The 16,116-nt window shown below is 38.7% G+C and overlaps 1 protein-coding gene across 1 annotated transcript in view; it reads right to left on the reverse strand.

Annotated features, from left to right (window-relative positions):
• The window catches only part of WDR49 (WD repeat domain 49), a 204,227-nt gene that overhangs the window by 1,322 nt on the left and 186,789 nt on the right, over positions 1-16,116 (reverse strand). Inside the window, exon 18 of the mRNA XM_043997089.1 lies at positions 5,281-5,443. Within this exon, the coding sequence (XP_043853024.1) occupies positions 5,298-5,443 (146 nt within the window). The 3' untranslated portion in view covers positions 5,281-5,297. The remainder of the gene's footprint in view (positions 1-5,280; positions 5,444-16,116) is intronic.

Below are 16,116 nucleotides of genomic sequence, written 5' to 3' on the forward strand. Positions count from 1 at the left end.
AAGAGCCGCAGGCCACAGTGTGGCTGTGCAGTCTAACACGGGAGCCGCAGCTCCTGAGTGACTTATAACCGGTGGCTGCTGCATCCATCCCGTGTTGTTTCTACCCCATGAGAAGTAGCTGGAATGTCCTCTCCGGGGTGCTGGCCTGGGCGGATCAATATGGAAAACAAGCTGTTGCCCATGCAGCAGGTTTTCCCTCTCCGCGACACTGCCTCTCCAAAGGAGAGGCAGAGCCAGTACCGTTTTGCACCAGTGCCGCCGCAGGAGGTGCCAGAGGGATGTGATGTCCAACATCCAACTGCCTAAGGGACTCGACTCCTGATTTTTCCTCAGGGTTAACTCCCGAAGCCTTTCCCATACATGGGTATAGCCACAAGGCAGCAGAGGTTTCAAATCAGGGTTTCCTTCCCCTAGGTGGGTTGCCTGCCAGGGCTAATGAGCCCCACCTGCCCAAGTGTTTGTATATGTCTAGGTATATGTCTAGGTATATGTCTAGGTCTAGGTCCAGGTCTAGGTCCAGGTCTAGGTCTAGGTCTAGGTCTAGGTCCAGGTCTAGGTCTAGGTCTAGGTCTAGGTCTAGGTCTAGGTCTAGGTCTAGGTCCAGGTTCAGGTCTAGGTCTAGGTCTAGGTCAAGGTCCAGGTCTAGGTCCAGGTCTAGGTCTAGGTCTAGGTCTAGGTCTAGGTCCAGGTCTAGGTCTAGGTCCAGGTCCAGGTCTAGGTCTAGGTCTAGGTCTAGGTCTAGGTCCAGGTCTAGGTCTAGGTCTAGGTCCAGGTCCAGGTCTAGGTCTAGGTCCAGGTCTAGGTCTAGGTCTAGGTCTAGGTCTAGGTTTAGGTCAAGGTCTAGGTCTAGGTCTAGATCTACATATATGAAATTCTCTGTTATTCTATATGGAGCATGCTAGAAGCATCACTGAACTTGGATTCAGAGGACCTATATCCAAAAGTCAATCCTGTCACTTTTTGTGTACCTGTGTGACCTTGATAAGTAGTTAAACGTATAGGCCTCAGTTACTTCTTTTTTAAAATGATCTCTATGGTCTCTTCCAATTCTTAATTATAAACCTACAGCCCTGGCTATGCCATTCTGTATCTGTATAGTCCTGGGGAATACCTTTACCTTTGCTAGGCTATAGTTTCTTCCTTAGTAAAATGAAGAGGAGGTCCAGATAAGTCTTATGCCTCTATCAGCTCTAAATCTAAAATCCTTTAATGATCAAATTATCGAAACATACTAAAAATAAACCACAGAAAAACATCCCATCAAATGAGATGATTTTTTAAAAATCCCCTTAATCAACAAATCTAGTACTTGTTAGAAGGAGAAGAGGAAGAAGGAGGAGGAAGAACACGACCTTTTATAGAGTGTTTTCAGATTTGCACAGTGTTTTACATATGGGGTATCTCATTAGAATAGTCGAGATACAGCTAGCTATGGGGCCTGAAAACTTGGACTCAGTCTAGGGCTGTGTTGGGTCACCTGTGTCATGGCAAGTAATTCTCCTCATCTGTTAAATGAGGGGTTTAGCTAAATTATTCCTAAGGATCTCTCAATCTATAAGTATTATGAACCATCAAGTACTTCCTCAAAGACTAATAGGCATAACTTTGGGTGGTGGGAAGAACCTTAGGTTTAGGGTCAGGAAACTGGGTTTCAAGCCATAGCTTTGGTACTTACAAGCTGGATGATCATGGACAAAGGTAGCAAGCCTAGTCAGAAGAGACCTGGGCACACCCCACCCCCCTCACCACAATACATCCCAGCTGTTTGACTATGGGCAGGTTGAAACCCTTTGTAAGGCTGTTTACTGTAAGATGGGCATAACCATCCCTGCATCATAAAGCTGTTGGGAGGGAAAAAAAGCATTTTGTAGACCTTAAAGTGCTATTTAAGCAGGAGTTTCCATCATTATACAGAATCATATCTGACCTATGGCTCTTTATGCCTGGTAAGGTGATTTCTATCCATTATATTGTTGGATCTCCTAATAACCCCATGAGATAAGTGCTTTCATCATCTATCTTTTGCAAATAAAGAGCCTGGGGCTGAGTGAGGTCAGGTGTTGTGCCCATAGTCACCCAGCTATTGAGTGTAAATAGTGGGAGTTTAGGCCCCAGGCTTCCCTTCTTCCTGGCCCATGTTCCACTCATCATGTGCTATAGTGGATCAAATGAGATAATGTGCTTAGAGTGCTTTGGAAACTCTCAAATGACTACATTAGTGTCACCTATTATTTTTATCCTGTTTTATTTTTGGTTTTTGCTTTCAAAGGACAAATGGAAACATCCATCTCCTAAGGAAAACTTGGCTTTTCAAAATGACTTCCATCGTTAATATATTTGGGAGGGGGGGCAATGAGAGTTAAGTGACTTGCCCAGGGTCACACAGCTAGTAAGTGTCAACTGTCTGAGGCCAGATCTGAACTCAGGTTCTCCTGAATCCAGGGCCAGTTATTTGTCCACTGAGCCACCTAGCTGCCCCCCATCATTAACGTATTAAAAGGCAAATATTTGCCTCATTCTATAAGAGGCCATGGGATGTATTAACGAGAGATAGGATGAAGATTTGAGATTGACCTTGTTTTGTCTATGTCTCATCATATTCCCTTAATAAATGGTTATTAAGTGAATTCATTGTGAAAAAAAGATTCATAACTTTTCTCAATTTGTGGAGAGAAGATTATTTCTGTGGATACTATAATTAATATTGGATTTGGATTTGGGACCATGCCTTTATTTCATTGGCATAGAGAACTTCCCTGGAGGAAGTCACCTCTACCCATGAAGGTTGGTATGTTTTCACCAACTTATTACAGAGTTGCCTATAGGCACTGTGAGGCAAATTGACTCATCTAGGGTCACACAGCCAGCACATTTAGAGGAAGAAATTGAACCCATTGTTTGTTGACTCCAAAGGTAATTATCTACTACACCAAGGCTTCTTAATTTTTTTCTGGGTCATGGGCCCCTTTGACATTCTGATAAAGTCTATGGACCCCTTTTTAGAATATATTAAAATGCATAAAATAAAATATATGCATTAGGAATCCAATTATAATAAAATATTATTATCAATTTTTAAAAAGCTCATAGACTTCAGGTTAAGAACTTCTCCACTAGCTGGTGCTGCCTTTCACTATAAATGATAGACAGTAAAATTCCTTCTGGTGGGAGGAACATGTCCAATTGAAGACTTTCAAAAATTCTTAAATCCAATTTGAACTCTTGTCTGGTGAAGCAAAAGAAATTTGCTGACACTTCATCACATGAGAATCCTTCTGAACTCCTAGGGATAAAATTTGGAGTTTGAATTCTAAAATGCATCTTGTATAAATGAGTATATGCATGTGTTGTATCCCCTGTTAAAACATAAGTTATTTGAGGGAAGAGACTGTTTTTGTTTTTTCTTTGTGTCCCTAGCACTTAGCATAGTGCCTGGGACATTGCAAGTGCTTAATAAATGCTTTTTTATCCATCATTATCCTCCTACTTCCCTCCCAAAGAGCTTCTAATCAGCACTTGTGATTCAAACAACATAATTCGGGTCTTCTTCCAACGTCATCTACATCACCCAGAGCCAGAGGTCAGAGGTCATTGCTAGCTTGGCCACAGTGGGATTACAACAAAACAGAACAAAACAAAACTCCCAAAGATCAGGGAGAAATATATCGTGTGAGTGTGATCAAGGTTCATGGAGAGATAAAATCACTACTCAGAAAGCTTGCAGTAGATTTTTGTCCTGCCACTCTGTCTTGTTGCACGGAAAGTCCAGAAGTAAGTACTGGGGCCACTAACTTCCTATTGAGTATGTAGAAGCACGTTGAGAGGCAAATGGCATAAGGCATGGGGCACCAGGCCTAGAGACAAGAGAACCTAGGCAAAAACTCTGTCTCAGACACCTAGTGTGAGCCCAGACGAGTCACCTAATGTCTCTTTGCCTCAATATGCTCATCTGCAAAAGAATCCATATATTCTAAGGTCACTTAGTTCTAAACATAGGGACTTATGATCCTCACTTGACTTAAGAATGATTCAAGGATTATCAAAAAAATAAATAAATAAAAAGCATGTTCCTGGAAAATTAGGAAAATGTCATGATCAGAGTAATTTTTTTTTAAAATAGGTAATTGAATCAATACTAGGGAACTGATTATGTGACTAGACTGTGAACCTGGGATCAGGAGGCCATCACATGGAATCACACCTCTGGCATTTACTGGCTGTGTATAGCTGGATACATCCTTTTGCTACTCTAAGCTTTAATCTCTTCATCATTCAAATGAGGATACTAAATACCTGAGTCCTTACCTCACAGAGTTATTAGGAAGATCAAATAAAGACTTTTGGGTGTCCCAGAAGTCATAGTGAAATTGTAAACCATTAAAGCTTATATATGAGGAGGACCTAGGTGGCACAGTGGGTAGAGCATGGGCCCTGGAATCAGGAAAACCTAAGTTCAATCAGGCAAACCTGAGTTCAAATTTGACTTCAGATACTTGATACTTATCAGCTACGTGACCCTAGGCAAGTCACCTAACTCCAATTGCCTCACAGAATAAAATAAAAAGAAAGCTTATATATGGCTATGATAAGCATATAACAATAAAATAAGGTTATAATAATTAAATAAGCATATATTGATTGAAACTATAATAGCTAATAAAGCTTCTAACTGCACTAAGACTTTTGGGACACCCTATAGACTAAATGTTTGGGGGCAACTAGGTGGCACAGTGGATAGAGCACCAGCCCTGGGTTCAGGAGGACCTGAGTTTGAATTCAACCTCAGACACAACAATTACTAGCTGTGTGACCTTGGGCAAGTCACTTAACCCCAATTGCCTCACACACACAAAAAAAAAGTTTGGTGAACTTTCAAGTACTATGTAAATACTTATTATTGTTAGCTAAATGCATTTTTCATAATGAAAATTCACTCTTATGGCATGTTCATGTCACAGAAACAGTGAGAGCCACACCTGTTAAAATGTTAGTTGGATATTTACAGTGGGAAGCCCTGTATTTTCTTATATCTTGATACTTAAGGCTGGAATACCTCAAATGAAATCGTTTTTCCCCTTCCTTTCATCATTAAATCTTAGTGTTACTGAGTATCTAGTAGGAACAAAGGATGATGTGTGAAAAACGCCATGCAAATATTGAAATGAACAAAAAGAAAAACCTTTGTCAATATCCAGGTAATAGGAAACATTGTCCTTCTGACTTCTTTTCTGCATTGTGTGTTTGCCTGTGGGTAAAGTTTATTTGTAGTGACTGTCTTACCTCCTGTAACAAAAGATTTATTTTTCTTTCAATGATATTTGCTTCCGATTTCTTTTCATCTTTCCTCCACCGCATATTTGCTGGTATAATTGCTTGGCTTTTCGTTCCCGATCCAGAATTTCTTTGGGGAACAGGTTTTTCTCATCAAATGCTGCTCTTAGTGCTACAAAGGCAATGAGAAAATCCACATGAAAATTATAGTCTGGTAAAAGGCCTGGGAAAAATTAAATAGGGATAAGGAAAACATCAAATTATGTTTGAAACAAAGACCTTTTGGCTTTTACATAATTTGAGTGAAAAGTCTGGCCTTGAGGATATTGTCTCTAAACTTCTGCTATTACTTTAATTTGCATTTGCATTCTAAATTCCACACAGCTAATTTTCATTTTATTTCATTTTTTGAATTTGCCTTCATCATGATTCAAAGATCTGCTATTAAAGAGTAGGGGAATAAAAGAGTTAGTCCATCCCAACTTTATTCTTTTCAATCTACTTGCTGCTATCAAGGACTCATAAAAAACTAAAAACAAATTATCCTTTATAGAAGTAAAGCAATTAAAGTAATCAAACTATGGTTTGAATGTTTGCATGGCCAAATGAGTGCCTGGTGCAATCACGTCCTTAAAAAGACTCTGATCTGTAAGAATGTGTATTCTTTTAAAAAAAAAATTGTACGGATTATCCCCAGGGATGTGTACCAGGGTTGCCATGGAAGGATGCAGAAAGTGTTCCACACATTCAAGAAGAGAACTTAGGCCTCTTGTTTTATTTCCACTTCTTGCTTCATGATTAGATGAATCAATGCACTTTAACCAAGTTGAGAGGACTACTTTGATTAGTTTCTTTGATATCTCAAAAAAAAAGCTATGATTTCATCAGCATGAGAGTTTCTAACACTGACATAGAGCACAAGATTTTTATCATTGGTTATATGAGATTCCTTGGCCAAAAAGGGAGAGAGAAAGAGGAAAATAGAGGGAGATAGATGGGGAAAGACAGAGAGGGACCCCTTGTGATAACTAGGCGTTGCTAAGCAATACAAATTTCCTCACTGGCCATGTCCAAACATATCTCTCTCATTTAGTACACTGAGTCCATTATCTCTGTTTGAAGATGGGCAGAATGGGTCATCCTGGATCCTCTGAAATCAACCAACCTCTCATTTTTAGATAAGGAAATTGAATCCTAAAGAGGTGAAGCAGCTTGCCCAAAGTTGCACAGGTTACAGTAGGGACTTGAATTCAGGTCCTCTGACTTCAGATCCAAAACTCTTTCCATTCCATCATCCTGTCTTCTCATCTGAAGTCATTCTAATGGGCTCCTATGCTATGTTCAGTTGTTTCAGTTGTGTATGACCACATTTGGGGTTTTCTTGGCAAAGACACTAGAGTGGTTTTCCATTTCCTTCTGCAATTCATTTTGCAGATGAGGAAACTGAGACAAATAGGATCTAGTGACTTTCCCCAGGGTCACAAAGCTAGGAAGTGTCTGAGGCCAGATCTGAATTCAGGTCTTCCTGATTCCAGTCCCTGTGCTTTACCCACCATACCACTTAGCTATCCTTCTAATATTATAGCCTTTGGAAAAACCCAAGGTTACCTGATGAGAAACTGAAATGATACCTAAACACTAGGGATACAAATTGAACAAGCTAGACACTCTTTGCTTTAAAAGGAGGTCACACTCTAATTGGAGATATCAATACATAAACAGTTCAGTTACCAAGCCAATGGAAAAGACTACCAGCCCTAAGGGATCAGCAGAGAGGCAGATGGCAAGGCCCAGAGATCCTTAGGTTACATCAGAAGATCAGATGATATTATTGGAGAGTCTTAAAAGTGTAGAGGCATGGCAGATGGTGAGATTAAATGTCACTATATAGGGGCAGGTAGGTGGCACAGTGGATAGAGCACCAGCACTGGAGTCAGGAGGACCTGAGTTCAAATCTGGCCTCAGACACATAACACTTACTAGCTGTGTGACCCTGGGCAAGTCACTTAACCCTAATTGCCTCACTAAAAAAAAAAATGTCACTATATGGCTATCAAGCCACTGCTAGATGAAGTAACACCACTCAAAGGGATAATCACTGTGCTTCCTTTTACCTCAAAACAGCACCATAGGATACTGACTTTCATTAGTCAACATTTAGATTCATCCCCTACAAAGCTACAAATGCCCCCTCTGAAATCATACAGAAGTCTCAGTTCAGAAGAGTTGTTTGGAGACACAAACCAGGGAATGGCATTGGAAAGTTGCTCATAAATGTTCTTGTTACCCCCGGTCTCAAATAGATAGGAATTTCATAGGGATCATATCATAGGATCATAAGTGTAGAAATGGAAAGGACTTTAGAATCCAACCACTTCAGATAAGAAATGGATCCCTAGAAAGACAGTGACTTGCCCAAGGTCACAAAGGCAGTACATGACTTAGGCAGACTTGGGGTGCACATCTTAATGCACCTGCTGGATGACTGAGTTGGGGAAAATGGTCTCACCAAAACTATAGGTGGGAGAGGAGTGACCAAATGAACAAATGAGAAATATTATCTTACATGGGCCCACATTTCCCAAAGCTAAGAGATAAAAAGTCATTGGTGGTCATATCCCCAATTACTTTCTCACCCAAAGTCAATCATAACCAAATATCTACAAAATCACCCTGGATGATAAATTCCAATTCCTTTTCATTCTATGTAACATAAGCAGCTATTAGATGTACAGTAAAATCCTAAGCAATTTTGTATAGCAAAATGAATGCCTTATCTATGGCATATTGCATCAGTAAAGATCTAGAGAACATCTGTTCCTAGAGTACGCACAAAAGGAAATCATGGGATTGTAGATTTGGATATCAGCCAAGAACCTCAGAAGCCATCTGCAACAACCATTTCATTTTGCAGGTGGGGAAACAGAGGCCAGAGAAGTAAATTGGTTTGCCCAAGATAATACAAGGAAAAGTGGCAGAGCCAGGATCAAAAACCATGGACTCTCACTCTAAATCCCATTTTCTTTCTAATGCATTACGCAACATCTCATAATCTTTTCATACTGCCACCTTCTGAGCTCAGCATCTCAGCACTGTTGGGCAAAAGGTATGATGTACATGAAAACATTATATAATTTATAAATTATAAATTGTTCTCTTTTCACTTCATATTCCAGACAAAATGACCTTCTCTCTGTTCCTAACACAGAACACTCAAATTCCTATCTTAGTAGCTTTTCACTACTTGTCTCCCATAACTCAAATGTACTTTCCTCACCTCTGCCTCATAGAAACCATCCCTTCCTCCAAGATACAACCTCCCCCAACCACTAGTGCCTTAATTCCCATATTGTGTGTGTATATGTGTGAATGTGTGTCTATATCAAGAGAGAAACATATAAGTATACATATATATGGAATGCAATCGTTTTTAAGGCAATAATTGAATTTTTTTGTTTCTCTAGTATCTATTATAGTGTTTAGCACATAATAGGTATTTAATAAATGATAGTTCATTGACTGACAGTAAATGTTTGACTATTGGCTTCTGTGCTTGCAACCCGATTGGCTAGGGAAGGAAGCCACCAATGGAATGTCCACTTCTCCAAATACACAGCTTAGCCCTAAGCATAAAATCAGTCTTCTCAGGCATCCCAGCCTCCTCTTGTGCTCTCCCTAACAATAAGAGTAGGAGAGGTTGCAAAGAAAAGTGGGAAAAACATTAAGCATTGAGTGAAATGAGACCTCAATTGAAATTCTACCCTTGACATTTACTAGTTTTGTGTCCATAAGCTAAAACATTTAGCTCCTCTAAATCCTCATTTGAAAAAAAAATGTAGATACTTTGGTGCCCACAGGACCATTTTAAGAATCACATGAGTTGATATTTATAAAGTGGTATATAAATGTCAGCTCTAATTACCTTGGCCCTGCTACTCATTCATATCACAGCATCACAATTATAGAACTGGAAGTCCTTAAAGGACCATCTAGACTAGGACTTCTAACCTTTTGTTTTTATGTTGTGGATCCCTTTGACAATCCAATGAAGTCTAAGGACCCCTTCACAGAATGTTTTTTAATGCATAAGATAAAATATATAGAATTATGTTGAAATAAAGTTGTTATTATTTTTCACCCATCCAAGTTCATAGATCCCTGGAAATCTAATCAAGTTAAGAACCTCTGATCTAGACAAACCCCCTCATATGGCCTAGTTGACTTGGGGGAGTCACTTAACCTAAGCAAATGTACTACATTTACAAAACTAGAGATAACCAAAACATATTTTCTTTGTCCTGGAAAACTTTAAAGAGGTTCTGAGGAATGCTTTGATGAAGCATGACCAAAAGCTAGGTCCCAGTAGTTTTCAGATTTAGAAATAAAGCACCTGAAACTTCATGCTGTTTAAGCATCCAATGAAGACAGCTAGAAAACCATAGAGAGAATATGAAGGATCCATTTAATTTCAAAAGAAGGAAATGGAATAGAAAAGGACATTAAATGCCCAAGGGTAAAAGAAGAACCTAGAGAGGGCGGAGCCAAGATGGCGGAGAGGAAGCAGCAAGCTGCCTGAGCTCTCCTTCTGTTCCCTCAAAACGAACATTAAATCAAGCCTCTGGACGGATTCTGAAACTACAGAACCTGCAAAGAGACAGAGAGACACAGTCCTCCAACCAGAGATAATTTAGAAGACTTCAGGAAAAGGTCGGTCTGACTCGGGCAAAAGGGAGGCCCAGCGCAGGGCAGCAACCCAGCGCCGAGGGGGTCGGGGCAAATCAGCAGGAGCTGCGGGTCACAGCCGAACAACTGAGGCTCCCGGAACCTGGTTCAAAAATCTGGTGGCCAAGAAGGACAGTGGAAAAACTTACCTGTACCGGCCGAGAGGGCCACGAACGGCGGGATCAGACGCCGGGGTCTGGCGCCTGGCTGGCCGAGCACAATCAGACAGGAAGTGCAGGACAGGGGATCTCCACACACCATAAAGGCCTCAGAGTAAAAGCCCGGTCACACAGCACCTATACACCTGCACAAGAAGCCCAAAACAGGGACCCTGGTGCCCCCAGAGCAGACCTCAACTTAAAGAATAAATAAATAAGCTGCAATAATGAGTAAGAAGCAAAAAAGAGCCCTCTCCATTGAGAGCTTCTGTATCAATAGGGAAGAAGCCAACACAAACTCAGATGAGGACAATAGCCTCAAATTGTCTACATCTGAAGCCTCACAAGGGAAGGTGAATTGGTCGCAAGAACAAAAAGCCTTCCTGGAAGAGCTCAAAAAGGATTTTAAAAATCAATTGCAAGAGGTAGAAGAAAAAATGGGGAGAGAAATGAAAGCAACACAAAAAAACTATGAAAAAAGAATCAGCAGCTTAGAAAAGGAAGCTGAAGAAAACAAAGCCTTAAAAAATTCATTTGGCCAAATGGAAAAAAAGCTGCATAATCTCACTGAAGAAAACAATACCTTAAAAAATTCACTTAGCCAAACGGAAAAAAAGGTACATAATCTCACTGAAGAAAACAATACCTTAAAAAATTCACTTAGCCAAATGGAAAAAAAGGTGCATAATCTCACTGAAGAAAACAATGCCTTAAAAATTAAAGTGGGACAGTTGGAAGAAAAGGAATCCATGAGACACCAAGAATCAGTCAAGCAGAATAAAAAAAATGAAAAAATAGAAGAAAATGTGAAATACCTCATTGGAAAGACAACTGATCTGGAAAACAGATCGAGGAGAGACAATTTGAGAATCATTGGACTGCCTGAAAGCCATGACCAGAAAAAGAATCTAGATACCATATTCCAGGAAATTATTAAGGAGAACTGCCCTGATATCATAGAATCAGAGGATAAAATCATCATTGAAAGAATCCATCGATCACCTCCTGAAAGAGACCCCAAAAGGAAAACTCCAAGGAATATTGTAGCCAAATTCCAGAATTATCAGGTGAAGGAGAAAATACTCCAAGCAGCCAGAAAGAAGCAATTTAAATATCATGGAGCCACAGTCAGGATTGCTCAGGACCTGGCAGCTTCAACATTAAAGGACCGCAAGGCTTGGAATATGATATTCCGGAAGGCAAAGGAGATTGGATTGCAGCCGAGAATCTATTACCCAGCAAAAATGTGCATTTTCTTTCAGGGGAAAAGATGGACATTTAATGACATTGGGGACTTTCAATCTTTCCTGGTGAAAAGACCAGAACTGAATAGAAAATTTGATCTCAACATACAAGACTCAAGAGAAGTTTAAAAAGGTAAACAGAGGGGGAAAAAAAAAGTTACCCTATTAGGTTAAACTGTTTATATCCCTACACAGGAAGATAATACTCATAACTCTTAAGAACTGTAAATGTATTTGGGCAGAGAGAAGGACTTTATATAGAGGGGATAAATATAAATTGTCTTTGATGTGATGATACAAAAGAATTAAGGGGATAAAAAGGGAGTCTATGGGGAGGAGAGGAAAGGGGAGGTGGAATGGGATGAATTATATCATATGAAGAGGTGGAAAAAAACCTATTATAATAGAGGGAAAGAAAGGAGGGGGGAACATGGTTTCAACCCTATTCTCATTAGATTTGACTCAAAGAGGGAATAACATATACGTTCATTGGGATAAAGAAACTTAACTCACTCTTTAGGGAAACAAAAGGGGAAGGGAAAGGGGGGGACTGAGAAGGGAGGACAAAAGCAAGGGAGAAAAGGGTAAAGAAAAGAGAGGGGGGTGATAAAAAGGGAGGGCAGATTGGGGGAGGCAGGGGTAAGAAGTAAAACGTCGGTGAGGAGGAATAGGGTGAAAGAAGGGGGGAAAAGTACAAAGGGGGTAAATAGAATGGAGGGGAATAGACAGTCAGTAATAATAACTGTGAATGTGAATGGGATGAACTCTGCTATAAAACGGAAGCGAATTGCAGAGTGGATTAAAAACCAGAACCCTACAATATGCTGTTTACAAGAAACACATTTGAAGCAGAGAGATACACACAGAGTAAAGGTAAAAGGCTGGAGCAGAATATATTATGCCTCAGCTAAAGTAAAAAAGGCAGGGGTAGCAATCCTTATCTCAGACAAAGTGCAGGCAAAAATAGATCTCATTAAAAGAGATAAGGAAGGAAATTACATCTTACTTAAAGGTACTATAGATAATGAAGTAATATCAATATTGAATATGTATGCGCCAAGTGGTATAGCATCCAAGTTCTTAGAGGAGAAGTTAAATGAGTTACAAGAGGAATTAGATAGTAATACTATACTAGTGGGGGATCTGAATCTCCCCCTCTCAGAATTAGATAAATCTAGCCAAAAAATAAATAAGAAAGAAGTGAAAGAGGTGAATAGATTACTAGAAAAGTTAGACATGATAGATGTCTGGAGAAAATTGAATGGGGATAGAAAGGAATATACCTTTTTCTCAGCAGTACATGGCACATTTTCAAAAATTGACCATGTATTAGGGCACAAAAACATCATAGTCAAATGTAGAAAGGCAGAAATAGTAAATGCATCCTTCTCAGATCATGATGCAATAAAAATTACATGTAAGAAAGAGCCAGGGAAAAGTAGAATGAAAATCAATTGGAAACTAAATAATTTCATTCTAAAGAATGAATGGGCCAAACAAGAAATCATAGAAACAATCAATAACTTTATCCAAGAGAATGACAATAATGAGACAACATACCAAAATCTATGGGATGCAGCCAAAGCAGTGCTTAGGGGAAAATTTATAGCTCTAAATGCTTACATGAATAAAAAAGAGAAAGAGGAGATTAATGAATTGGGCATGCAACTTAAAAAGCTAGAAAAAGAACAAATTAGAAATCCCCAATTAGACACTAAATTAGAGATCCTGAAAATTAAAGGAGAAATCAATAAGATTGAAAGCAAAAAAACTATAGAACTAATCAATAAAACTAAGAGCTGGTTTTATGAAAAAACCAATAAAATAGATAAAATACTGGTTAATTTGATTAAAAAAAAGAAAGAAGAAAACCAAATTACCAGTATCAAAAATGAAAAGGGTGATGTTACCACCAATGAAGTGGAAATTAAAGCAATAATTAGGAAATATTTTGCCCAACTGTATGCCAATAAATTTGACAATCTAAATGAAATGGATGAATATTTACAAAAATACAAACTGCCCAGGTTAACTGAAGAGGAAATAAAATCCTTAAATAAACCCATATTAGAAAAAGAAATTGAACAAGCTATTAATGAACTCCCTAAGAAAAAATCCCCAGGGCCAGATGGGTTTACGGGTGAATTTTACCAAACATTTAAAGAACAATTAATTCCAATATTATACAAATTATTTGGAAAAATAGGTGAAGAAGGAGTTCTACCAAATTCGTTTTATGACACAAATATGGTGGTGATACCAAAACCAGGCAAAGCAAAAACAGAGAAAGAAAATTATAGACCAATCTCCCTAATGAATATTGATGCTAAAATCTTAAATAAGATATTAGCAAGGAGATTACAGCAAGTGATCACCAGGATAATACACTATGACCAGGTGGGATTTATACCAGGAATGCAGGGCTGGTTCAACATTAGGAAAACTATTAACATAATCAACCACATCAATAAGAAAACCAACCAAAATCATATGATTATCTCAATAGATGCAGAGAAAGCTTTTGACAAAGTACAGCACCCATTCCTAATAAAAACACTAGAGAGTTTAGGAATAGGGGGAGCTTTCCTTAGAATAATAAACAGTATCTACCTAAAGCCATCAGCAAGTATTATATGCAATGGAGATAAATTAGAGGCCTTCCCAATAAGATCAGGGGTGAAACAGGGATGTCCATTATCACCCCTATTATTTAATATTGTCCTAGAAATGTTAGCTTTAGCAATCAGAGAAGAGAAAGGAATTAAAGGAATTAGAATAGGCAAGGAGGAAACAAAACTATCACTCTTTGCAGATGATATGATGGTGTACTTAAGGAATCCTCGAGAATCAAGTCAAAAATTACTTGAAACAATTAACAACTTTAGCAAAGTAGCAGGATATAAAATAAATCCACATAAATCATCAGCATTTCTATACATGACCAACAAAGTCCAGCAGCAAGAGATAGAAAGAGAAATTCCATTTAAAGTAACGGTAGGTAATATAAAATACTTGGGAGTCTACTTGCCAAGACAAACCCAGGAACTCTATGAACACAACTACCAAACACTCTTCACACAAATCAAATCAGATCTAAATAATTGGAAAGATATCAATTGCTCATGGATAGGCAGAGCTAATATAGTAAAAATGACAATACTGCCTAAATTAATTTACTTATTCAGTGCCATACCAATCAGGCTACCTAAAAATTATTTTATACAGCTAGAAAAAATAATAACAAAATTCATCTGGAAAAACAAAAAATCAAGAATATCCAGGGAAATAATGAAAAAAAATTCACAGGAAGGTGGGTTAGCGGTACCAAACCTGGAGCTTTACTATAAAGCGGCAGTCATCAAAACTATCTGGTACTGGCTAAAAAATAGAGTGGTAGATCAATGGAATAGGCTAGGCTCAGGAAATGCAGTAGTAAATGACACTAGTAATGTAGTGTTTGATAAACCCAAAGACTCCAGCTTCTGGGATAGGAACTCAGTATTTGACAAAAACTGCTGGGAAAACTGGAAGATAGTATGGCAGAAATTAGGCTTAGACCAACATCTTACACCTTATACTAAAATAAGGTCAAAATGGATACATGATTTAGACATAAGAGGTGATACCATAGGTAAATTAGGAGAGAAAGGAATAGTGTACCTATCAGATCTTTGGAAAGGAGAACAGTTTTTGACCAAACATGAGATAGAGTATATTATAAAATGCAAAGTGGATGATTTTGATTATATTAAATTAAAAAATTTTTGTACAAACAGAAGCAATGCATCCAAAATTAGAAGGGAGGCAGAAAGCTGGGAAACAATTTTTGAGGCCAGTGCTTCTGATAAAGGCCTCATCTCTAAAATATATAGGGAATTAAATCAAATTTATAAGAATCCAAGTCATTCCCCAATTGAGAAATGGTCAAAGGATATGAACAGGCAGTTTTCTGATGAAGAAACCAAAGCTATCTATTCCCATATGAAAAAATGCTCTAAATCTCTAATGATTAGAGAGATGCAAATTAAAACAACTCTGAGGTACCACCTGACACCTATCAGATTGGCTAAAATGACAAAAAAGGAAGATAATAAATGTTGGAGAGGCTGTGGGAAAATTGGAACACTAATGCATTGTTGGTGGAGCTGTGAGCTGATCCAGCCATTCTGGAGAGCAATTTGGAATTATGCCCAAAGGGCGATAAAGCTGTGCATACCCTTTGACCCAGCAATCCCACTTTTAGGTCTTTTGCCCAAAGAAATCATGGAAGGGGGAAAGGGACCCACATGTACAAAAATATTTATAGCTGCTCTTTACGTGGTAGCAAGGAATTGGAAGTTGAGGGGGTGCCCATCAATTGGGGAATGGCTGGACAAGTTGTGGTATATGAATACAATGGAATACTATTGTGCTGTAAGAAATGATGAGCAGGAAGAGTTCAGAGAAACCTGGAGGGTCTTACGTGAGCTGATGATGAGTGAGATGAGCAGAACCAGAAGAACATTGTACACAGTATCATCAACACTGAGTGTTGACCTACTGTGATGGACTATATTCTTCTCACCAATGCAATGGTACAGAAGAGTTCCAGGGAACTCATGATAGAAGAGGATCTCCAAATCCAAGAAAAAAAAAGAAAGAAAGAACTGTGGAGTATAGATGCTGATTGAACCATATTATTTCTTTTGTTTTGGGTGCTGTTGTTTTTTTTTTTCTATTTT

This window comes from Dromiciops gliroides, chromosome 3 (assembly GCF_019393635.1).
Source record: "Dromiciops gliroides isolate mDroGli1 chromosome 3, mDroGli1.pri, whole genome shotgun sequence".
NCBI lineage: Eukaryota > Metazoa > Chordata > Mammalia > Microbiotheria > Microbiotheriidae > Dromiciops > Dromiciops gliroides.